The following is a 24,525-nucleotide window of genomic DNA, read 5'->3' on the forward strand; positions in this document are numbered from 1 at the left end:
TCTCTCTCTCTCTCTGTTTCAGCAAGTGACTGAATGATAGTCTGAGAAGATGTGATTAAATAGAAGGCTAGGCACAAGTAATGTTACCAGTAGTTTTTCTTTTCCACTGGAGACTCTGGGTAAAATCCCAGTCAGGGCTGGGGGGGAAAGATAAATCTTGTTTCATGGTACACACCAGCTAGCAGAGCTTCCCAACAAAAATTTAACACATCCTGACAATCTGTTCACTGCAGCTGGGCAGAGGAGTACAGAGAATGGCAGAATCAGATAATGTGGATGGGCGTTACCCGATCATCTACCTTGTCCCTTAGCTTAGGCATTACCAATCCAGCTAAAACTCCTGATCCTACTGAAGAATTAGCAATCTGACTCTTACTAGCCCAAGCAGCAATAAAGCCAGGATGCAGTTTTCAAATGCTCATGAGGAGCAGGGCTCCGTGCCGGCACTGGATATCCAAATACCCAAATCTCTGACCTCAAGCACTGGGAAGATACGCAGGACATGTAAACAGTTACTACATGCATAATAATCTGAAGAGTGAAAGAATACTAACCACCAGAGAGACCATAAAATAGGACTAAAAAGCAGGTAAGGATTCCTAGAGGTGTTGGTGAAGACGGCGAGTCTTACAGATATGGATGCCTTATTGCAATAGCCCAGAGGAGAAAAGATGAAGGCACGGGCACGGATGGTGGCCAGGTGAGCCAAGAGAACATGATGGACACAAGCTAGTCTTGAAGGCCCATTAAATACACACAGATCCCAAACTTCTTAGTCTGGCATTCAATGTTCTCCATAATCTGGCTCTGCTGTACCATTACTGTCTTACTGCCAACTTATCTCAACCCCCTTCCCCTCCCTTCCTCCTACTCTACAGTACAAACAAATAGTAATGTTCAATCTCCCATAATGTATATGGCATGATATTCTACCACTGTATTTGCTCTAATGTTGGTGAGACTAGAATGTACTCTCTACCTCCATTTATGCTTTCTGAAATCCTACTTAAATGGTATTTTCTCATGAAAGTTTCACCCAACCCCCAGGAAGAAGTGACTTTGTTTAACTTTAACTCTATTACGCATTTACCTTGTTCTAGGTGATACAAGAATTATGTGTGTATTCATCCCTTCACTAAAATCTTTCTCCAGTGTACCATCCTTGTGTAAGGGTGACCCTAGGTTCTCAAAGGTGATGCCAGCAGAGGACAAGTTCCAGCAGCTCTTACCAAGCTGGCAAGGTTCAGAAACAGTCTTAAATTTGAATACTCTGTCTCATAATTGAGGACCTCAGAATCTTGTAATCTCAGAGGCAGGAAGGGCTTGAGAGGCCACCTAGCCTTACCCATACCTGTACAAGGACTCTCCCATATGACATCCCTGCAGAGGAGTCCTCTACCTTCAGCTTAGCAGGGAACTCATTCCAAGTTTATAAAAACTATTTTTATTGTTGTTTTTAAGTTACCAATGTATCCCTCTACCCTCCTAGTCAGTCATCCCTTGAAACAGAGTAAGTTCATTCAAATTCACTTACTTATCAATTGAGTCTGACATTATATGCACTGTTCTATACCCAAAGACTCCCACCTTGACACTAGACAGCATTTTCTCATCGTTCCTTTGGGGTCAAATGTAACATTATTAACAGTTAAGAAGGCCTCTTCCTCTCTTACCCTCCACTTTTGGGGGCATGAAGAGGACAAAGAAGGAATAGAACCACTGCTCAGGGGTGGTTATGACAACTATAAAAGATGGTGGGGAGAAGGCAAAATTACTAAATTCTTATTAAATTATTAAATATTAAGATTTCAGTTTCAAAGACTTTGTTTCTTCTTTTCCATTTTTTAAATCACTGTGTATATGGTATCTCTGTCTGCTTACTTCATTTTATATCAGTTCATATAAGTTTTTCCATGCTTCTCCCCATTCTTCTTATTCATTGTTTCAGAGCGGTGATGGGACATTACATTCACATTCCATCATTTTTTAGCCAACTCCCAATGAATGGGCATCTTGCTTTCAGCTCTTCACTACTACAAAAGTTAGCTGCTATGAACAGTCTGATGGGGACTTTTTTTGTCTTTGATCTCCTTGGGGTAGATGTCTCACAGTGGGATCTCTTGGTCAAAGAGATTTAACATTGGGTCAACTCTGTGCTTTTTAGTCTTTTCCATGCATTAACCTACAAGCTGCTTCTCTGAAATTCTCATTTTACCCTCTGGGGCCAAGAAGAATAAATGTAATCCATCTTCCACATGGCAGCTCTTTGAATACTCTATAACAGTCATTATATACCATCCCCTTGTCCACAAGTCTTCTCTTCTCCAAACTACATGGCCTCAAATTCTTTAGCTGATTAGATGGCATGATGATCTCTGGTCCCTTCAGCAGCCTACTCACCACCCACTAGAAAACAATGCAGTTTATCAAGGTCTAAAATGTTGCCCTTAGAGTTGAGGTGTACTGATAAGGGCAAAGCAGATTATGACTTCTCTGTTATTCAACATGTTAGCTTTTTCTATTATACCTGAAAGTTTGATAATATACCATCTATGCCTTAATCCAAGTCACTGAAAAAAAAATGTTGACTAGAAAACGGCCATGGTCAGATCATTTGGGAACTGCACTAAAACACTCCATCTAAGATGACGCAGATCCACTGATAACCCCAATTTGGTTCTGGTCATTCAAACAGATTTGATCTAGTATGATCTAGTTCACATATCTTTAATAGCATGAAATATTTCTTAAATTATTTTGCTAAAATTTAATTATTCTTTCTTTACAACTTTTCCCTGATTTGCCAGTAACCATGCCAAAAAGAAAGAAAAAAATTACTGAGTGATCACGGTTTCCCTATCTAAATACTCATGAATTGCTTTTATTCTCCATTACACACTTTGTGATCTAGACACACCAGCCTAATACCTATTTCTTGAATATCACATGAATTTCTCCATGTCTTTGCATTGTATCATACAAATGTAGTGCTCTCTCCCAACCTATAATACTTAGAATTCTTGTCTTTAAGACTCAATACCACCTGGGGGTGGCTACGCAGTATAGTGAATAGAGCACTGGCCCTGGAGTCAGGAGGACCTGAGTTCAAATGGGACTTCAGACACTTAACACTTATTAGCCATGTGACCCTGGGCAAGTCGTTTAACCCCAATTGCCCTCCCCCCCCAAAAAAAAGCAAAACAAAAAAGACTAAATACCACCTCTTACACTTTTCCTGGTCCCCCCAGCTAATTGTGTCATATCTTTTATGGTCACCTCCCATCTTCTTTCAAATTATTTCATATGTTATTTGTTGTCTCCTCTACTAGGATATAATCTCCTTGAGTGCAGGGACTTTTTTTTTTTACCTTTTTTTTTGTAACCTCAGTACTTAGCACACTGTCTGGCATACAGGAAGCACTTAATATATACTGATTGACTGAGTGACTGATTAGTAATAATCTAGAATGTACCAAGAATTTAAGTCAACCTCACTGCCTGTTATTTGTACATTTCATCCTCTTCACCTTTTCTTCGATTAGAATGACGTCTGCCCTTATCTAGACCTTTGGTACTTATCTCATATCCCACAATCTTTCAAAGATCATTGACAGTAGTTCAACAGTCACGTCTACCAATTCTTCCAGTACCTGGGAATGTAGTCCGTCTAGATCTGGTGACCTGCGCTCACTAAGGGCAGCTAGGGGTTTTCTTGTCCTCCCTTTCATCTTAGGTTTCAATTCTCTGCTAATTACTTTTGGTCTGTCCTACTGAAAATCAATCTCCTTGTCAAAGAAAACGCCACTAACAAGTGAGTAATTTTGCCTTCTCCCTGTCATCTTTTATAATTGTCATAACCACCCCTGAGCAGTGGTTCTATTTCTTCTTTGTCCTCTTCTTGCCCCCAAAATTGGAGGGTAAGAGAGGAAGAGGCCTTCCTGTTGGCTTGTTAGCATTCATGACCAGCATAAGCTCATCCTGACCTTTGGAGCTGCTCATAGCTCGTTAAAGGACCATGCCATTCTTCAGCATTCCACCTCAGTTGTCTGCCCTCGTTGATAAGTTCTTTCTCTGCATTCACACAGTTCCTTTTAATTCTTCTCATCAGATTTGTCTCTATCTGTGTCCACAGAATTTTATTCTTGGGAGCTTCTCATCCCTCTGGACAAGCTGAATTCCCCTAGAGAATCTGAATCCATGGGACTAACCTAAGGATAAAGAGCTTCCCTGGACACTAGGGGTGAATTTTTCAGCTACAGCAATTCATGAAGCTGTCTGCTAAGTTGCACAGGGGGCAATGATCTGCTTTGACAGTGAAAGAAACCATTCTGATGAAATCACAAATCCCTTACATACTGAAGTTAATATGTTTGTAAGTTATCTATTAGACAAAAAACCTTTAGAGGACATGCAGTTTATTTTATTTATGATTATCCCCCTGGTGCCTACTAAGCACTTCTACCTAGAAAATTATTTGTTGAATTAAATGGCTCCTCCCCCTCTACCTGATTTCTTTCTTCTGTAGCAGGGTCCTGGTCTGTAAAGCCTCTAACAGGAGTAGAGACAACATTGGACAGGATAGAGAAGGAGTGAAGAGTCAGGTGAGAATCTAGTGATGCCAGGGATTACAATCCAGTTCTTTTGTAAACCTCGAGGGGAAAGGAGATAAGGAAAGGGTATGTGTCACTTGATATAGTACAGAGAGAATTTGGCTTGGAGGCAGAATTCAACCAGTAAATTCAATAAACATTTACTGAGTGCTGACTGTCCAAGGCATTAAGGATATACTTCAAGATATCAGTGGTCTCAACAATGTGGGTAATCCTGCTGATTTTCAGATTAAAATCTATCCATGCCTTCTGATTCTGTGCAGTCTTTGTCTCTAATTCTCCACAGAGACTCTACCTAAAGTTCTAGGGAAACATAAATTAAATGGCACCATCTTTGTCCTCTGGAAGAAGACCTAAGCCTGAACTCCAGCTAGCTGAATCACTTCCTCTCTCTTCAGGACTCAGCTCTCTCAACTCAATTGTGAAGTACAATCTCTGCCCTGTTTAACTCTCAGGGCTATTACAAAAATGAGATAGCCAAGACTAAGGAGGTCTGAAAAATTGTGGAATGCTATGAAATGTAAGGTGCTATTTTTCAAAACAGCTAACTCCTGGCCTGAGTTCAAGGACAGATTTCAGTCTATGTGGTTTTCAGATGATTCCTTGAAGGTTTCTCAAGAAAAGAAACAGACACACGCACAGATGGATCAAATGCTCCAATGGTTTTATCTCTGTGAAATATGAGATGAAGGAAGGAGCTAAAAGATTACATGGTCAACAAGAATCTAGGAAATGATAGGGCAACCCTAAGGAATCACAGGAATCCTAGTTTGTCTTTTTACAACTTCATATATCAGGTCTTTATATAGCATAAATAACCCAGCAGGTCACACCAAATTATTCAGCAAAACTGAATTTTAAGCAAGTTTCACTGCCAACATATTTAAGGCAGTTCGAATCTTTAAGTCATTATTTTTTCAAAGAAAGACTCTGAGTTTCACATAACTGGAGGGGCCTTCAGAGATCACTTAGTCTAATCGCCTCATTTTACATTAGAGGAAACTGAGGTTCAGAGAGAAGTGACTTATCCAACATCACATGGATAATAAGTAACAGAGATAGGACTTGGAACCAAATCTCCTGACACCCAAATTTAACACTTTTTATATTACAAAAGACTGATTAGAGGTGGGCATCGGGTAGATAGAAAATAATAATTAATTATCTGTGACAAAATGCCAACAATATACTGTTTGGGTGACCTTAGATAAGTCCTTCTTCTCTGTTCTCCTGTCCTCATTCAACCTCAACGCCCCCATTCTGCTCTCAACTTTGAAGACACTTCTAGTTCTAAATGACAAAGAAAAAGCCACCTTTATGTGTTTTATTCCTCTTTAAGTATAGGGACCATCCTTTGTGCTTAGTACAGTACCTGACATATCAAGGGCTTAAAATCTCTTTCTCTCACTCTTTGTCTCTCATTCCTTCTCTTCCTCCACTCTTTCTCTCTCCCTTGCTCCGTCCCTACCTTACTTTTTGACACAGCTATTGTCTCTTCCACATGAAAGTCTTTTAAAAAAGTGAACATGGCCATCATCATGTAGCAGGTTATGATTTGCAAAGGACTTTCAATATATCACTCTGCTGAAGTCTTACATCCAACTTTGTGAGATGAGTATTAAAATTTTGAACCCCATTTTATAGATAAGAAGCTTAAGGCCAGAGGAGGTTAAGTGGCTTTTCAATGGTCATATAGCTAGGAGGTGTTAAAGAAGTGGCTTGAAGACTAGGTCTTCCTAAATCTATTATATCACATTGCCTTATATATTTTCCTTAAGTATTCTCAGGTCAAATATCCCCTTTACCTTCAAGTGATCCTCATAAAGCATGAGCACAAAGCTTTAGTCACTCTCCTCTAGGCATTTTTCAGTTGTCAATATCCTGAAATGTGTCACCCATTACTGCACACAACCCTTCAGAGGTAGTCTGACCAAAGCAGAATATAGAATCTTAAATACTGGTGGTCCTAAACACTACACCTCTCAGTGCAGTCTAAGATCACATTAGCATTCTTTGGCTCTGAACTCCTCCTGAGTTTGCAATCTACTAAAACCCCAATGGGCAGCTAGATAGATCAGTGGATAGAGTGCCTGGGGTTGGAGTTAAGAAGAAACATCTTCCTGAATTCAAATCTGACCTCAGACACTTTCTAGCTGTGTGTTCTTGGGAAAGCCCCTTATCCCTGTTTGCCTCAGTTTCCTCATCTGTAAAATGAGCTGGAGAAGGAAATGGCAAAACACTCCAGTATCTATGCCAAGCAAGTCCCAAATGGGGTCCCAAGAGTTAGATGTGACTGAAAAGACTGAACAAAACCCTGATACCTAGAGGTCTGGCCAAGTCACTTACATCTTGATCTTATGGAGAAGCAAAAAGTTTCTTTGTTTAAAATCTCTGATACCATTCACTTCTTTCTCATTCTTACTTCTCTGCTCTTCCCCACCCCCTCTTGAGTTCTCCCTTTTCTCCTTCTTTACCCCATACAAAGTCTATACAATGAAAGCAAGATAGAAATCCATGATTTTTAAACTTAAGCATGTTTTCCCAATGTCAGACACAACCCAAGCCTATTATTTTGACTAGTGACCTTATACAAATTACACAAAGAAGTGATATTTTAAGATAATCAAAGAATATCCATTAGGGGAAAGTGCACTCACTCCCTCTCCCTTTCTCTCTCTGTCTTTCTTGGTACTTAAGTGCAATTAAATTATGTTATTTCACAGTCATTAGCCTGAAATAAAAACAGAGGCTTGGGGAAAAAGCCTTTTGGAGAATGTTAAAATCTGTAAAATTGATTTCTCTTCAACACACACTGGGCAGAACATAAACCAAACTGTGAAATGAATGCTCCAGAAAGGCATCTGGGCTCTCTTTCTGATGCGTAATCTCACCATCATTGAACCTAATCTTGCTTTTCTGAGGAACTTGGAACAACCCTACCAATCTTCCACCCAGAAATTTCTGCCTAAGTAATTTTTTCTTTTCTTTAAAATATAAAGAAGCAAGAAAAAGAAAGAAAAAAAAGAAAGGAATGGTTACTTTGATGGATCAATGATCTCACTGATGAAGACACATATTCTATTAATGCAGCTCGTAGCATGCCCGTGTTTTTTCATCTTGGGGGTTTCTCCTCCATGTCTTTCTGCAAATCTTCTATAAAGCATACAGCCAATATGCAGAAGGCCATCTTTTCTCATTGAGGTCTTTTACAATTTTGTGGATATCAGCACAACACTCAAATTTCCTTTCTATCAATTGTCACTCTTTCCTAAATTATAAGATCATATATTGAAACCTAGAAGAAACATTTGGTCCAACCTCTTTGTTTTATACATGAGGAAAGTAAGCTCAGCAAGGTTATGTGATTGGCTCAAAATCATACAAATAAGTGGCAGAGAACAGATTTTAATCCAATGCTAACCTGAGCTCTACTGAACCGCGTACATTTCCCTCAAAGTCTCTATATGTTTTATATTTGTCTTCTTGGGTTCCAGGAATTTTGGTGACATGTAGCAGTCACCAAGCACCTGATACAAAAAAGCCCTCTCTCTTAACTTCAACATTAAGGGCTTAACATATATAAGCTTAAGTATGCTAAATGCTAGGTCTAATATCAATATTCTTTGGCTGGAAACGCAGAAAAAGTTTTAGATTTGGAGTCAGGAAGACCTGAGATCAAATCCTGCCTCAGAAACTTACCAGGTACAATCCTGATAATTTATTCCTGCTTCAACTAGGGGACTGTCCTCGACTTATCCAAAACTCTACTTATTATCTAAAGCAGCCAACTCACTTCTATGTCAAACTTCAATAGAAATATGATAAGAGTTTATAAGCAAAGATCCCCATCAAGAGAGACAGAGATGTTTGGAAGTTAGAGGAGGCACAGAAGAAGAAATATTTTCCCAGTTCACTTTTAGACTTTAAAGATACCCATTTCTCCCAAATAAATTTTCACTAGGCAATCAAAGGTACTTCTGTAGACATAAATGGAAGATGTGGGTTTCTGTCTTTGAAAAAAATCAACTATTCTGGATAACAACTTGGAATTTACCCCCAAAAGAATCATTCTTGAGGTAGCAAAGAGCTAGAAACAAATATACGTTCATTAACTGGGAGAATGGCTGAATCAGTTGTGAAACATAAATGTAAAATGACGTAATGAAGTTTGGCAGGGAGAAATGACAAATATGAGGAAAGAGCAGGAAACTGAGGAGAATTATCTGAACTGATTCAAAGTGAAATCAGGAAGACCATATACATACTCAATGACTACAATAACATAAGAGAAAAGACCAAAAAAAAAGTAAGGAGAGTTCTGAGTAACTGAAAAACTAATAATGACGATCCTAAAAATCAGGTGATGAAACCTATCTCCTTCTCAGAAGAGAGGCAGGGAACTACAAAGGCAGAAGGATGCATACATTATCAGACATAGTCACTGTGCCCAGTAGTTTTATTTAACTGTTTTTCTTTGTTACAAAGGAGGGCTGACTGCAGGATATATTCTATGAAGGGAGAAGGATATAACCAGAAATTCCAGTGATGAAAAAATAAAAATTTAATTTAAAAGAAAAAGAAGTAGGTAAAACACTAACAGTCATATCCTACACAATAGAGATAGTCAATATCATGTATTAAGCAGAAGCCTGAAAGCATGGTGCCCCAGCAGACCCACACACATTTTTTGTAATAAAACTGTCCTTGTAGACAGTGGAGCTCAGACGTCACTCCTACAGACAAGAACTTCCCATTCAACTCACTTTCCCAGTATCGCTTCCTCTGACCCTTCTTGATAATGAAAGATATTGTATCCTGGGACTATAAGTCCAAAGAAATCAGAAACAGCAAGAAAAGATTCATACATATTAAAAATGCCTGGCAACATTGTTCACGATAACAAAAAATTAGAAACAAAACATGTGCCCAACAATTGGAGAATGCCTGAACAAATTGTGGTATGTGAATGTAACAGAATCTTACTGTAATGTAAAGAATGACAAATATGAAAAACTTAGAGAATCATAGAAATAACCTTACAGAATTAAACAAAGAAAAGCAAGTAGAGCCAAAAGACATCATATATCAAGACTATAAAAACAGAAGTGGGAAAAAACCCTTTTTTTCAAATGCAATGGGGAGTAAAAAAGGACATTCTACTTTTCTATTAGTACTCAATAATCAACCTCTTTTCAGGGAATGTACTTTGTAAAGAGGTTTGTTTGGGTGCTTCCTGGGAAGTGGCTACTATTCAAAAGTATCTGTAGTTTTGTTTTTAAGAAAGGAAGGAAGGAGACACAAAGAATAGAAAGAGGGAAAATGGAGAAAGAAAACAGATAAAGTGACAGGAGAGACAAAGAATAGAAAGAGAAAAAGGGAGAAAGAAAAGAGACAAAGCGACATAAAGAAAGGCAGAAAGAGCAGGGGAAAGAATAGAAGAGAAAAAGGGAAGAGAAAAGTAAAGGAAGGGAAATGAAGGAGCTATATGGTTAAAACAGAAGCTAGAATTTTGATTCTGAAAACTTAGCATCAAATATGACTCTGCCACTGACCAGATGTATAACCTTGGACAAATCACTTTACCTCTTAGGGCCTCAGTTTCCCATCTGCAAAACTGGGGATAATTGTGACAGCTAGGTGGTGCAGTGGATAGAACAACCCACCTTAGAGTCAGGAGGACCTGAGTTCAAATCCGGCCTCACACATGTACATGTGACCCTGGGGCAAGTCACTTACCCCAATTACCTCAAACAAACAAACAAAAAACCACTGGGGATAATAATATACACCCTGAGAAAGTGTTTTATAAACCACAATATACTAAAGATATGTGAGCTCTTGTTATTATAAAGCATTCATAAAATTTATAAAGCATTTCCAAATAGAAAGCAGTTCAAGGCTCACAACTCACCACTTGAATGTACACACACACACACACACACACACACACACACACACACACACACAAAGTATTTGCATAGTAGTGATTAGGGAGAGAAATGAATTTAGTGAGCCACAAGGTAAGGGACTTAGGAGAGAAATCAGCTAAGAAAAGGTGGTTAAGCCCTAGCTCCAGCACAGAAGCCTCTGGTCTTTCTATGCCTCCAAGTGTTTACAGAAACCTTATAAGGATCCAACCCATACAACGTAAAAAAATCACTTTCCTCCTTTTTGAGCTTGCCCATCTATTCTCAGTTAAACATGGCAGCTGATGGATGAAGCAGAGACAAAGGACAGATGAAACAAAGTCTGGTAAAAGTCCAAGATCTTAAATAGAAACTGGAGAAAAAAGATAAAAGTTCAAATACGCTTGTTAGTTTTACTTTGGGAAAAGTTCTAATTGTCTTGACCTCCAATGGAAACCTTCCCCCCCAAAGTCAAATATAGTCTGTAAGGACTTACAGGGGCCCTGAAACACTGAATGTTAGAGCTGGAAGAGACCTCAAAGTTCATAAGGACAGAAGTAGAAGGAACCTCAAAACAGAACACAAAATGTCAGAGCTTGAAGGGTCTTTGGAATACAGACTATTAGAAGGAGAAAGAAGCTAATATGAATAGCATAGATTTGTATATAGTGCTTAATTTTTTCCTCATTTAGTGAGAATTATGATACCTATTTTTCAAATGGAAGAACCTGAGGATTATGGTTAAGTAACTTACTCAGAATTTCAGTCAGTAAGTGTCCAAATCAAGACTGACACACCCAGGACTTTTGACTATAAAACAAGGGTTGGTTCTGAAAGGAATTTCAGAGATCATTTGGTCCAATACTCTCACTGCACAAGTAGAAACAGGCCAAGAGAGGTGAAGTAACTTGACATTGGTCATTCAGCTCATTAACAGCAGAATCTGATCTAAAAGGCAGATCTTCTCACACCCTGTTCAATGCTCTTAGAGGTCTGCTACTTAAATCTTCCATCAAATGCTGAAACCTGCCTCATTTCCCCCAAAATCTTTCAACACTTTTTAATAAGCAGTTATCACACTTTTGCTTAAATACTTGCAGGGGCAGATTGCTCACTACTTAGCAAGCATCCTTTGATTACTATTAAATCATTATATTAAAAAAAATACATGATTCTGTTTAAGTCCTTCTGCCTCTATAATATCTTAGCATCAGAGAATTACGTCATCTCAGAGTTGGGGAAGACTTTGTAGCTTGTTTAATTCAACTTGGACCTGAGAGAGGATCACATTTGCCTCATGCATCATGACAAGCAGTGATCTAGCTTTTGCATAGACTTCCATGGAGGTCTTGATTACACTGTGAAGTGGTATAATGGAAGAAATATCACATTTGGGTTTTTGTTCTGGTTCTGTCATTTACTAGATTCCTGCAGCTACTCATTTCATTTTTTTGGGGGGGGGGGCGCGGTTATAAGTATTAGGAAACTTTCCCAGACATTAGGTCCTTAGGTCTCATTGGTCCTTGCTTTTCCCTCTGGATCTAAGATGGGATATATCTATTTCCTTTCCTTGTGCTTAATCTTAGTGCCTTCCCTCCCTCTGAAATTATCTCTATTTTATCCTATTGGTATCTTGTTTCTACGTAGTTGTTTACATAGTATCCACTGGACCATGAGCTCCTTGTACATAGGGGCTGTTTCCCTGCCATTCTTTGTATCTCTGACAGTTAGCAGGATGGTAACTCTAACAGTTGGCACATGGTAAATCCTTAATATACACCTGCTGACTTGGGCTCCACCTGAAGGTATTTCAAAGAGTAGAGGGAGTAGATATGAAGTCCAAGTTTTCCTTTAGGAAGTTAGGAGATGTTTTCTTTGTCATAAAGAAAACTACCTATTTGTTATAAATATAGCTACCTATTTTTTATAAAGAGAACTATGGATGGATTGCTATTAGCTATTACCCAAGAACTCCCTAAATAAATCAATTTAAAAGAACAAAGCTTTGACTCACAAAATCCTGTATCTTTATCATTTCTTCCCCCTTCAATCTCAAAGACTAAGTTAAATCACGCAGACTTGCCATTCTTGGGGCTATAAAGCTAAATCTATGGCTATTGCCCAAAGAACTTGATGGCAAGTGGAAGAAAATAGCACATTTACTATGTGCTATGTTCTACTACGCCTTGTACTCAATGACCTCACAGTCTAATGGGGAAGGAAAGATGTAAATAATCACATAGAAACAAGATTACTGCAGGCTAAGTTGGAGATAATCAAGAGAGAAAAGGCACTCCTATTAAAAGAGACTGGGAAAGCCACTTTGTAGAAGGTGAGATTTTATCTGTACTTAAAGTGAGCCAAGGAAGCCAGGAAACTGATACCAAGAGGGAGAAAATTTCAGGCCTGGGGAAAGGACAGCTAACATGTTTCAAGTTGGGAGATGGAATATCTCATATAAGGAGGCCAATGTCACTGGATCAAAGAATGTGTGGGGAAGGGGGAGGAGAAAGGGATAAGAATACTTGAACAGTAAAGGGAGTATCAAATTATGATTTGATTAAACAAACCACATTTTGAATTCTAATATTTCTGCGACATTTTAAGGTGTGAAAAGACCAGAGGGACATAACTGAGTGAGGTCAGCATGGAAAATCTTTTCCTTGATCTCAATTTTTAGTACCTTTCCCTTCCAACTGAAGAAGATTTCTTCAGGAACTCTGTCTTATAGGATGGATGATGAAAGAGATCATTGGTAGACATAGAAAGGGAAGTGGAAATTACAAATTGCCAGCATGGTTTCTCCAATAATTACTCAGTTGTTTCAGTCGTGTCCTACTCTTTATGCCCATTTGGGGTTTTCTTGGCAGAGATACTGGAGTGGTTTGCCATTTCCTTCTCCAGCTCATTTTATAGATGGGGAAACTGAGGCAAGCAGGGTTAAGTGACTTGCCCAGGGTCAGGTAGCTATTAAGTATCTGAAACCAGATTAGAACTCAGAAAGATGACTCTTTCTGACTCCAGACCCAGAACCCTATCCACCTTACCACCTAACTGCTGTTCATCAAGAATAGGTCTCACCAAACTAACCTAATTTTTTTTTTTAAGCAATCGGGGTTAAGTAACTTACTCAAGGTTACATGGCCAGTTATTCCTGGGTGTGGTGCTAAGTATCTGAGCCCATATTTGATCCCCAGGTCATCCTGACACTGGAGCGGGTGCTCTTACTTGCTGAGCCACCTGGCCGCCCCTCCTAATTTTCTTTTTAACAGGATTGCCTACCTAGTAGATAAGGAGAAAACTGTGGATTTAATTTATCTAAATGGTAGCAAATCTTCTTATAAAGTATCTCATACTACTTTTTGAAGAATATGGAGGGATATGGATTTGGCAATAATATAATTAGATGAATTCAGAACTGGATGGATAGCTAGTCTTAAAAGAATAGCTATTATTCGTTCAATGTCAACGTGGCAAGGGGTCTCTAATGGAGCACTCCAGGAATATGTGATTGGACTCATGCTATTTAACATTTTTAACAATGATTCAGAGGATTCCTCATCTGTTTTACAGATTAAAGCCATCTGGGAAGGGTAACTAACATACTGGGCAATAGGGTTGGGATCTAAAAAGATTTTGAGAGGTTGGGACATTTGGCTGAATCTAGTGAGATGAAATTCAATAAGGATTCATGGAGAGTCTTACACTTGGATCCAAAAAATGACTTCCACCAGTACAAGATGGGAGAGACATGGTTATGCAGCAGTTTTTCTGAAAAGACTTGGGGTTTTTAGAGGGATTACAAGCTCAGTGATAGTTAGAAATATGACATAGCTATCAAAAAAAGCTAATGTGATGCTGAGCTCCATTGAGAGAGGCACAGTTTCCATGAACAGAAGGATGGTGGTTCCCCTATATTTCATCCTCATCAAAACTCACCTGGTGTTCAGTTCTGGGCATCAGAGAGCACAAATAAGACAGTGGAGGGTCCTGACTGAGGTATGAAGGAGGCAGAAGAAGCTTCAGGTGGAGGGTGGAAGGGGGGAATTTAGGCTCAATATCAGCACAAACTTTCTAACAAATCAGGGCTGTCTGAAAATGGAGTGGGCCGCCTCAAAGGGTTGTGGGTTCTTCCTCCTTGGAAGGCTTGCAAGAAGAGACTGGATGACCATTTGTTGGACACACTATAGTGGGCATTCCTTCTTTGGAGGGTTGGGGTGGGCTAGCTGGCCACTGAAGTACCTTCTCATTCTCAAATTCTATGGCTCTGTAATTTCTAAAATAGGACTGATAATATTTGTATTACTTACTTCACAAGACCAGAAGAATGGTTATAAACTGGGTTTTTTTTCCTCCATAAGAGCTGTATTTGGTATTTCAATGAATCTCCTTCTCAGTGTTGGATATTGGCTGCAACCTGCTTTGAATCACCATATGTCACTTGGTTGAGCAAGTGTCATCAGAAAGGGGAATCACCTTCAAAAAGCAAATGCTGACAGATGGTGTCAAAGTGTAGACAACACAGACCGGAAGATCTTTCTTCATATGCCAAAAAATATAATGGGACAAAGAGAGGTCATGAGGCTGAGGAGTAAGACTGCTGAATCTGTGGTCAGAGAACCTGGGTCCAGGTCCTTGTTAAATCACATTCTCCTCATCTGAAAAATGGGTAGGTTTTTTTTGTGTGTGGGGATGTGTGTAGGTGAATTAGATGATTGCAAAGGTCTCTGTTAGCTCTATATCTTACAATTGCATGAACTCACATTTTTATGGTTCTTTAGTATTTACAATGAGCTTTCCTGACAACGAGGCTGTGAGGCAAGGTATATAAATATTTTACCCACATTTTACCATGTGGGAAAACTGAAGCATTGGGTGATGCAATGACGTCTAAGGTCACGTAGTTAATAGTTATCAGAGCCAAGATTCACACCCAGGTTTTCTGACTCTAAGTTCACTGCTTTTTCTGCTACACCAGGCAGTAGCAGGAGCTAGACAAGTGCGGATGAAGCCCACTGGGTAAACAGCAAAGCAGAAAGCTCCTTGTCATTTCCTCCAGCTAAAGACGTCTTTCCTGGCCTATAATTGGATTTAGCAAATGGCTTTCATGATCCATCCACTTCAAGGCAGCGCACTACAAAAGGGCCCTTGACAAAGAATTTGTCCGTAAATGATGAGCCTGTCACATTTCACTGAAACTTTATATTTACAAATGGTTTTATGATCATTTATAGGTTGACCTTCATCATAGAATGCTGAGGGAGACGGATGAAAAAGCAGTGCCAAACCCAGGGTGAAACAGGGGAAACCCCACGCCTAGGGAGAGAAGAAGGCACTTGGGCCATGGCACACAAACCAAGAACAAGTATAAGGGAGGTTCTCACCTCCAGCCTTAGGCTGCGCCCTATAGGATAAACAGTCTTGGAAGCTAAACAGCAGCTACTTTTTTTTACATAAGTCATGTCAATCAAAACCTCCTAGGACCACTGAGTTATAAAAAAATACCTACCTCAAAATAGGGTTCAGTCTTTCGAAAAGAATCAAAAGTTCAATATATTCCACAGTTCCACTATTCCACAGTTATGAAAATAGGGTCAAGAATGAGGGAGGGGAGAGTCCCATTGTCTACTATCCTGGTCAGATCACGTCTGGAATATTGTGTTCAGGTCTGGGCACCATGTTTTGACAAAATGAAGACTGTCCAGAGGACAGATGATAGAAGAATGCAAAATCTTGTCACATGTGGATCAACTTGAGAGTCAACCAAAGGGGGAAAGCCAGACCCAATGGGTAGCAGCAGCAGGCAGGAAGATTGTCTTTTTTTGCTTTTTTTTGGAGGGCAATTGGGGTTAAGCTGCCCAAAGTCACACGGCTAGTAAGTGTGTCAAGTGTCGGAGGCTAGATTTGAACTCAGGTCCTCCTGACTCCAGAGCCTGTGCTCTATTCACTGCACCACCTAGCTGCCCCTAAGATTGTGTTTTGACATAAGAAAAAACTTGCTAACAATCAGATCTATGCAAAAGTAGAAAGGGCTGTCTCAGGAGGGAGAAACATTGCCTTTCCTGGAGGCCTTCAAGCAGAGCTGTCCCTCGCATCTTCCCTAGGACAGAGCAGGGGCTTGATACATGTTGGCTGGATTAAGCTTTTGATTGGAACTTTGTAATAATAATAACAATAATAGCTAGTGCTTACATATAGCACTGTAAGGTCTGTGAAGTACTTTATAGCTATTATCTCACTCTACCCTGACAATGACCCTGACAGGTAGATGCTACTATCATTCCCATTTTACAGTTGAGGAAACCGAGTCAGTTGCCAGGGTCACACAGCTTGTACAACACGCATTTGCTGAGCACTGCCGTGTGCCTGGGACTGCTTCAGATACAAAGAAAGGTAAAAACTTGTCCCTGCTCCCCAAGAAGTTCAGTTCTAATGTGGATGCCTGAGGCCTCGCCAAACCCTTAGATTCTCTGATTCTGTAAACTCAGGATGACTGGCCCAGAGATGGACATATGCAGGGCTGCTATCCAGCAATCAATGCGCCAGCATTCATCAAGGACCTACTGTGTGCCTAGTATTTTGCTAGCTGCTGGGGATACAAAGACAAAGAAATCAAGCAGTCCCTGACCTCAGGGAGTTTACAGTCTATCAAAGGACATAACAGGGCACGGCACATATAAATAAATTCAAAGAGAGAAACAAGATAAAGAATGGGTCACAGATTTCCTGGTGGAGGAGGGAATAAGCATTTATATGGCACCTACTAAGTGCTACTGTGCTAACTGCTTTACAAATATCGTCTTATTTGATCCTCACAACAACCCTGGGAGATGTGCGTTATTATTACCCCCATTTTACAGATTAGGAAACTGAGGCAAGCAGCAGTCACAAAGTCAGTAATGGACAGAAGTGGGATTCAATCCCAGGCTTTGAGGCCTCTATCCATTATGTCACGTTTCCTCGCAAGAAAATACAAAATACATGCCAAGGTAATGGAGGCCTGGGGGGGTGTACAAGTGACAAGCCCTATGTAAGTGGCTGAGCTAGGTGAACATTTCTCACGGCTGTCACAACTTCCCAGGTGACAGTTAATGCCGTGGCTGGCTAAGGTCTGTCTCAGCTAAAGAACATCCTGAGCTATCTAACCTTGACTCTCTAACAGAAGAAGACAAAAAATCAAACCGCAAGGAAAGATCTCCAATAGTCAGCCTCTTCTCAGGAACAGCAATTAGGCTGAGTCATGTTCTCACTTGTAAATTAAACTATTACCACTTTAAACATGTGTTCTCTCCCTCCTCTTCTTCTTAGCAAACTACAATCAGCAGCTGGTGAAGGTGCAAACTGTCTCCTATTTACACTCATACCCACCTGGATACCAAGCCTATCCAGACCCACTGCTGGAGGTCACAGCAACTTCTTTGTCTATTCCATGTGGGAAGTCTTCCTCACTGCACATTATGGCAGGTCACAGAGCCACACTCACATTCATCTGGAGCTGGAAAGAAGGATCCTCCTTAGGGATCAAGCTCCTCATTTTATAGAGAAGGAAACTGAGGTCAGGCTAACAGAAGTGACTTGGACAAGAGTACAGATCTAATCTCAGGCTATCACATAGACTCAACAAATATTAGGGCTAGAGGAAATCTTACTACAGAGAATGTCAGAGCTGGAAGGAACTTAGAACACAGAAAGGAGAATGGTGGTACTACTCAATGTAACAGAGGCAATAAATACTTCTTAAGTACCTACCATGTCTAGACAATTCTGTGGATACAGCCCTGGGCCTGGAATCAGGAAGACCTGAGTTCAAATTCAGCCTCAGATACTCATTAGTAATATGACCCTGGGCAAGTCACTTAACGTTTGTTTGCCTTAATCCACTGGAGAACTTAATGGCAAACCACTGCAGCATCTTTGCCAAGAAAACTCCATACAGCTAAGATCCACTGGGGGCCTGGGATAGGCCAGCATGGCTTGAGTATGGAGTATTTGGATGAGAGAAGACTAAAATAAGGCTGGAAAATTTGCTGTCATACTGGATCGTGGAGGATATTAAATGTCAGCCTAAGTGGAACAAATAGGCAGTAGGAAGCCTCTGAAAGCTGTAGAATCATGTCTATGCTAAAAGATGAACCTAGAAGGATGCATCAGAGGAGAGGGGCCTGGGGGTACAGAGACTTATTAGATCCAAGCAGAAGTAATTGGGACTTATATGAGGGTGTTTGGCAAAGAATATGTCGAGAGGGAAAGAGAGAGGGTGGAAGAAGGAGAAAGGAAGGGAAAGAAGAGGGAAGAAAAGGTAGAGGGAAGAATGACTAACTTTCTTGTTCAGACTCCACACAGGTGGAATAGCCATTGTGTTCTGCTCAGGCTTGGATGGGGCATAAATTATTTGAATAGACTGTCCAAAGCTGGGGGGGGGGGTGTTTTGTCACTGTCAAAGGGTTACCTGATGTCACTCTCAGCCCCTCTTGTAAATATTCATTCTCCCATTAATTGTTAACCAATCAGGGTTTATTCCCAACTTGGGGAACATCTATTTTTTGACAGGTATATAAACTATGAGCCTACTGCCATGACTGTCTTTGGTCTAAGAGAGATGGTCAAATGACCATCTTTTTATTACTAAATCTGCTGGCCTTATTAATAAAATTATTAAATTACCCCAAAATTAGGTCTCTTGAGCCTTTTTAATTGCTACAAAAGGAAGAATGGGACAGAGGAAGGAAGCAAGTAGGGAAGGAATGAAGGCAGGTGAGAAGGAAGGGAGGGATGGAGGGAGGGAGGGAGAGAGGAAGGAAGGAAGGAAGGATGACAAGAAAAAGATAAAACTATAAATAAAAATAAAAAGTCATTTGACAGCTTCCAAATTTGAAAGGATGGTCCTTGGAAACAACTCGAGGTCCCACAGAGATCATGCTAACTTGGTACTACAATTATATCACGGACATACATTCACTGCTCAGACCAGAATGGTGGCAATGCTGAATAGGAGAAAGAGTAATGAACTGACTTTGGGGAGGCAAAGTTTTCAGTCCCTTGTCCTGTCATTGCCTCCCTGTGTGATCTTTCCCTTCCTTGGCCCCAGCTCCTTCCTCTGTACCATAAAAAGTTTGGATTGATTACTCTTTGGTCCCTTCTAGCTCCAGCTGGCTGAATCCATAGTAATTTAAATTTACTGCAGATACATGGCAATCAACATCTACAGACATTTGTGGGTAATAGGAGATAATATTATCTTCTGCTCTCTTTCTTTCAATAATGGTAGATACCAATCAAAACCTTCATGCCCATACACAGGATTTTTTGATATAAAAGACTGCTTGTTTTAGAAGAAACTTTTAAACTGTGAACTAAAAAGAAAATTCCTAACACTCCTATCATCCTGCAGTTATGGTGCTATGGGTTAACGTCAAAATTGTCCAAAAAAAGTCAAAATGTCAATTTCTTTTGATTTCTCTTTCTCCCCCCTTCACTAGTTAGGTGATACAATTTTTATCTCTTACTTGACAAGATGTAGAAAATAATTACAAATGAAAAGGTTATTCATAATTTTTAAATGAGTTAATTAGTAAACCCAGTCAGACTTGCTCATTATAGTAATTAATAATTGATTATACTTGAAATTAAACAATTTTTCATCAAAAATCTAATTAAATATCTGAATTTTTGCCTACTGATTAGAACAGTTGGTCTTGTGGAGAGTCTTTGTTAAGCATGTTTGTCTGAAGCTGAACTGATTAATTTGGTTTTTAATAATTGATGGTTCTTTTAGAAATGAGTAATTATGGGCAATGCTTATGACAGTTCAACTGGACAAGACCTTCTGGCATCTCATCAGCTCTTGAAGACACCTAGATCAAAATGTATAAACTTCTAGGTCAAAGAAGGTAGATAACATGTCCTTCTCTAACCATAAAATCATAGAATTTAGAGTGAGAAGGGATCTAAGTAAGGGACATATACCAATGGAAGAAGAAATGGAGAGTCAAAGAGGAGATAGGACTTTCCCAACAATATAAAGCTTGTGAACAGCAAAATAAGATTGGAAGCAGGGTTTTCTGACTCAAGTTTTGGGATCAAATAATCTGAGTTGCACAGCACTTCAGAGGCTAGACAGTCTCTGAGTTAACCCATGCCTGAATAAGAATGCTCTCAACAACATCCCCTGGAAATATTCATGGGTTTTTTGCTTGAAGCTTTCTAGTGAGAGGGGACCCCTACTTATTTAACACTGGCATAGTTCTAATTGTTGGGAAGTTTTTCTTTACATCGAAGTCCTTATCTGGCCCTTGGAAACGTCCAACCATTGTTCCTAATTTTGCCTCCTGAAGGTAAGAGAAAAAATCTGATCAGTCTTCCATACGACAGCTTTCAATTACTTGAAGATATCTATCATATATGAATATGTATGATACATTAATAATAATATTATAATAATATATGCATATATAAATAATACCTATTATAACAAAATGTAATGTATGTGTATATATACACATACATATATGTGGGTATGTATATATATGTAAATATACAGAGAGAGAGAGATGGAGAACAAGAACACTTCTCAAGGCTAAAAATACCTGATTCTTTCAGCTGACCTTTCTATAGCATGTACTTGAGGCCCTTCCCCACCCAAGGCGTCTTCCTCTGGAAAACTAGGAGTAAGATGATGCAATGAACAGGATGCTAGCTGTGCAGTCAGGAAGACATGAGTTCAAATCCAGCCTTCAGGTGCTTACTAGTTCTGTGATCCTGGGAAAGTCACTTAGCTTCTTGCCTATCTGTTTCCTCAACTGTAAAATGGGGATAACAGTAGCTCCTACTTTCCAGGGTTGTTCAGAGGATCAAATGAGATAATATTAAAGTGCTTTGCAAATCTCAATGCCCTATACAAATGCTAGTTATTATGGGGTGCCTAGAACAGAATGCAATCCTCCCAACTGTCTCCTCCCTGGTCCTGCCTGCAAATGATGCTTCCATCAATGGAGCCTTGAGGGCATGGGTAGTCTTCTGTCTCTTTTTGTATCCCTAGCTTAGCCCTGGGCCTTGGTATAGAGTAGGTGTTTAATAAGTGCTTAGGGACACTGCTGGCTCTCCCATTAGATCAGGAGCTTCTAGAGGGGTTGTCTTTTGCCTTTCTTTGTGTCTATCACATAGCAAGTGCTAAATAAATATTTACTGACTCACATCTCCCATGACTCCTCAAAGTTCCTTTCCCCTTCCTGGCCTTAATTCTAGCAGGCATTCAATGATCCTCTTGGCTAGCCTGAAGCCTCACTGACCTCACTTTCAGGGTAATTCTGTTGCAGGGTGGCATTTACTAAGCCAATACATACCCTCCCTGGTGTAATCTCTCTTTTTTTTTGCTTCCACAGAGGAAACTCCCTCTATAAATTCAGTTCTACAACCATCCTGTATCTGAGAGCCCAGAGCACTGTAAGCCTTGGTGACTTGTGTGTCTCAGAGCCAGCACCTGGACCAAGGTTCCCCTGACTCAGGAATCAGCTCTCCATCCACTCTTCCATGAAGCCACATGCCATCTGGCATACCATATCACAGAACCAAAGGATGCCAAAGCTGGCAGGATTCTTAGAGGTCCTCTACTTCACCTCCTCTCCAGAACCAGGAATTCCCTCTATAACATTCTCAATAAGCAAGCATTCAATTTTCTGAAATATCCTTTATAGCAAGGGGTCTGTGGTCCACCAAGGGGTTTGTGGATAGATTTTAGGGAAGGGGCCTGAGAACTTACAACTTGTAATACTTTGATAACTGTATTTCAAAACCATGGTGTTGTCCTGTGTAATTGGATAATACAGACAGCACTTAGCGAACCTAGAGCAAATTTACCTAGAAAGTACCTATTTTTTACCTAAAAGTAAATGCTAGCTGTTATTATTAGGTATTTTATTGAATACATTTATATATTATTTTGAGAAGTCCATGTCAAAAAAAAGTTAAGAACCTCTGCCTTGAGGGATTATAGTAGCAAAGATTTGAAAGGAATTGAAAGGGACTTCAGAGGCCACTGAGTCCAATCTAGTTATCTTAAACTGAGGAAACTGAGGCTGGGAGAGAAAGCCTTTTCCAGAGTCACACAGCTAGTATCTGTGGTAGGATTTTAATCCAAGTATTCTTGACTTAAAATCCAACACCCTAGTCTCTTCTGAAGAGGAGCTCATTATCTCCAGAGACAGTCAATTTCTGTTTTGGACAATTCCACCTGATAGAAAGTTCTTCCTTATACCCAACTGAAACCTGGAAATTTGTCTTATTAATATCATGGAACTTATCCACACCTTGGAAGTGATAAGGGAAAGACAGCATATGAAGAATTTCTCTAGTCGACTTTGGATTTTATTCACTAGTTGCTCTGGCAAGATATCAGAATCTACTTCAAACCAAGTCTCCCTGGAATGCATCCTGCTGACTGGTGGGTGACCCGGGGTTCTTGAAAGCTGTGTGCCAAGAGGGCAGAAAACACCAGCACATCCTACCATGTTTAGCAGTCTTGGGCATGCAGTAAGTGATTAACAAATGCTTTATCCATCTACCAAGTTAGGAAGGTTTCCAGTGTAGGTTACATCATGGGTTCCATGTCTACTGTCTGAGAACTGGTTTTGCTAATTGTGGAGAAGTCTACCACAGAGTGTTCCCTACCAGGTCGTTTTTTTTCTTTTTTTTTTTTTCCAGGGAAAGCAACATAATAAACATCTCATAAGGCATAGAGAAATTATGGTCTGTGCTAGCAAAGTACCCATACTACCAATCAGCATCCACATTGACAGATTCTTTAAGCTGAAGTTTCAGGACCTAAGCTATATACACGGATTTTCTGTGTTCACTGAGGATGTTGAAGGAGGGGATGTCTTCTTTAGGTAAGGGTTGGGTTAGACACCCTCTGTGTTCCCTTCCAAGTCTGAGGGTCTTTGGTTCTATGATGTAGGATGAAACCTTCTTCCAGAAGATCCAGAAACAGTGGGGGAACCCCGAAATAACAAAGAGACCATGTGAAAAACATTTGGCATAGAGGCGATCACTGAACAGAATCCAGGCCTTTCAAGGGACTGGGCCACTGGATGACATAGTTGTCTTTCTTGTTGCTGTGATGTCATGCTGTCTGTTTCCCAGTGCCTGAACAGTCCAGTCTAGGCTGGTGGTCCCAGTGACAGCTTGTTCTAACAGGGAGGGCATTCATGTACCAATGGATGAACAAAGGCAGTGACATTCTCTTCTTTGCCACAAGACCATTTCCATCAGGGTATTGGGTAATGACAAGAACTGTGACGCTTGTCATTATTTAATAGTTTGAAGTTTGTGAGACCCATATTCAAGACAATTAGGGCCAGCAGGTAGGCAACGGTGTTTGGGTTATGGCCTCATGGCCTGTTTGAACAGTCAGGTTCCCTACATATGTGGCGAACTGAGTCAGAGAGAAACCACAGCAACATAGGAATGAAAAGCGGGTAAGGTCCAAAGTGGGTAAAACATACTTACCGACAAAATACGCCAACAGGACCACCAGTGTGACTGAGATGATGATGGCGCTGAGGGCAGCACACTTCCAGTTACAGTATTTATAGGGTTTCTTAAGGTTAAAGGCAGGCCTGGAAAACGTGCTTCGTGGGAGGGGCCTAGGGGGAGGAGAGTACACAGTGCTGGACGTCAGCGGGTATCCTGGAGACGTGGTACAAAAGAGGGGCGATGTACCTCCCGGCTTAAACAGGAAGTGCCTGTGGGAAGAAAGGACAAGCCTTGTTGGTCACTCATAAAAAAAGACACCAGACCTAGCAAGTGGGTTTGTACTTATGAGAGAAAGAAGGTGAGTAAGGTAAAAGTGAGACCCACTGGGGTTGGTAAAAAAACAAAACAAAACAAAACAAAACAAACCACAGACTGAGCCATGCAAAGAAAGTTAAACATTCAGTAGAACCAGAGAGACAACAGGAGGTCAGTAAGGGTCACAATGTCACACGAACTATTGACTACCACGAACATTTCAA

General features: G+C 40.1%; 1 protein-coding gene across 2 annotated transcripts in view; it reads right to left on the reverse strand.

Moving 5' to 3' along the window:
* The window catches only part of TENM4 (teneurin transmembrane protein 4), a 1,707,472-nt gene that overhangs the window by 308,483 nt on the left and 1,374,464 nt on the right, over nt 1-24,525 (reverse strand). For both annotated transcript variants that reach the window (XM_069070949.1, XM_069070950.1), the window contains one exon: nt 24,020-24,255. In XM_069070949.1, coding sequence (XP_068927050.1) covers nt 24,020-24,255 — 236 coding nt within the window. The remainder of the gene's footprint in view (nt 1-24,019; nt 24,256-24,525) is intronic.

The sequence above is a fragment of the Petaurus breviceps genome, unplaced genomic scaffold, assembly GCF_028583685.1.
Source record: "Petaurus breviceps papuanus isolate PSGF00001 unplaced genomic scaffold, PetGlider_PUasm1.0 90823, whole genome shotgun sequence".
In the NCBI taxonomy this organism is placed as follows: domain Eukaryota; kingdom Metazoa; phylum Chordata; class Mammalia; order Diprotodontia; family Petauridae; genus Petaurus; species Petaurus breviceps.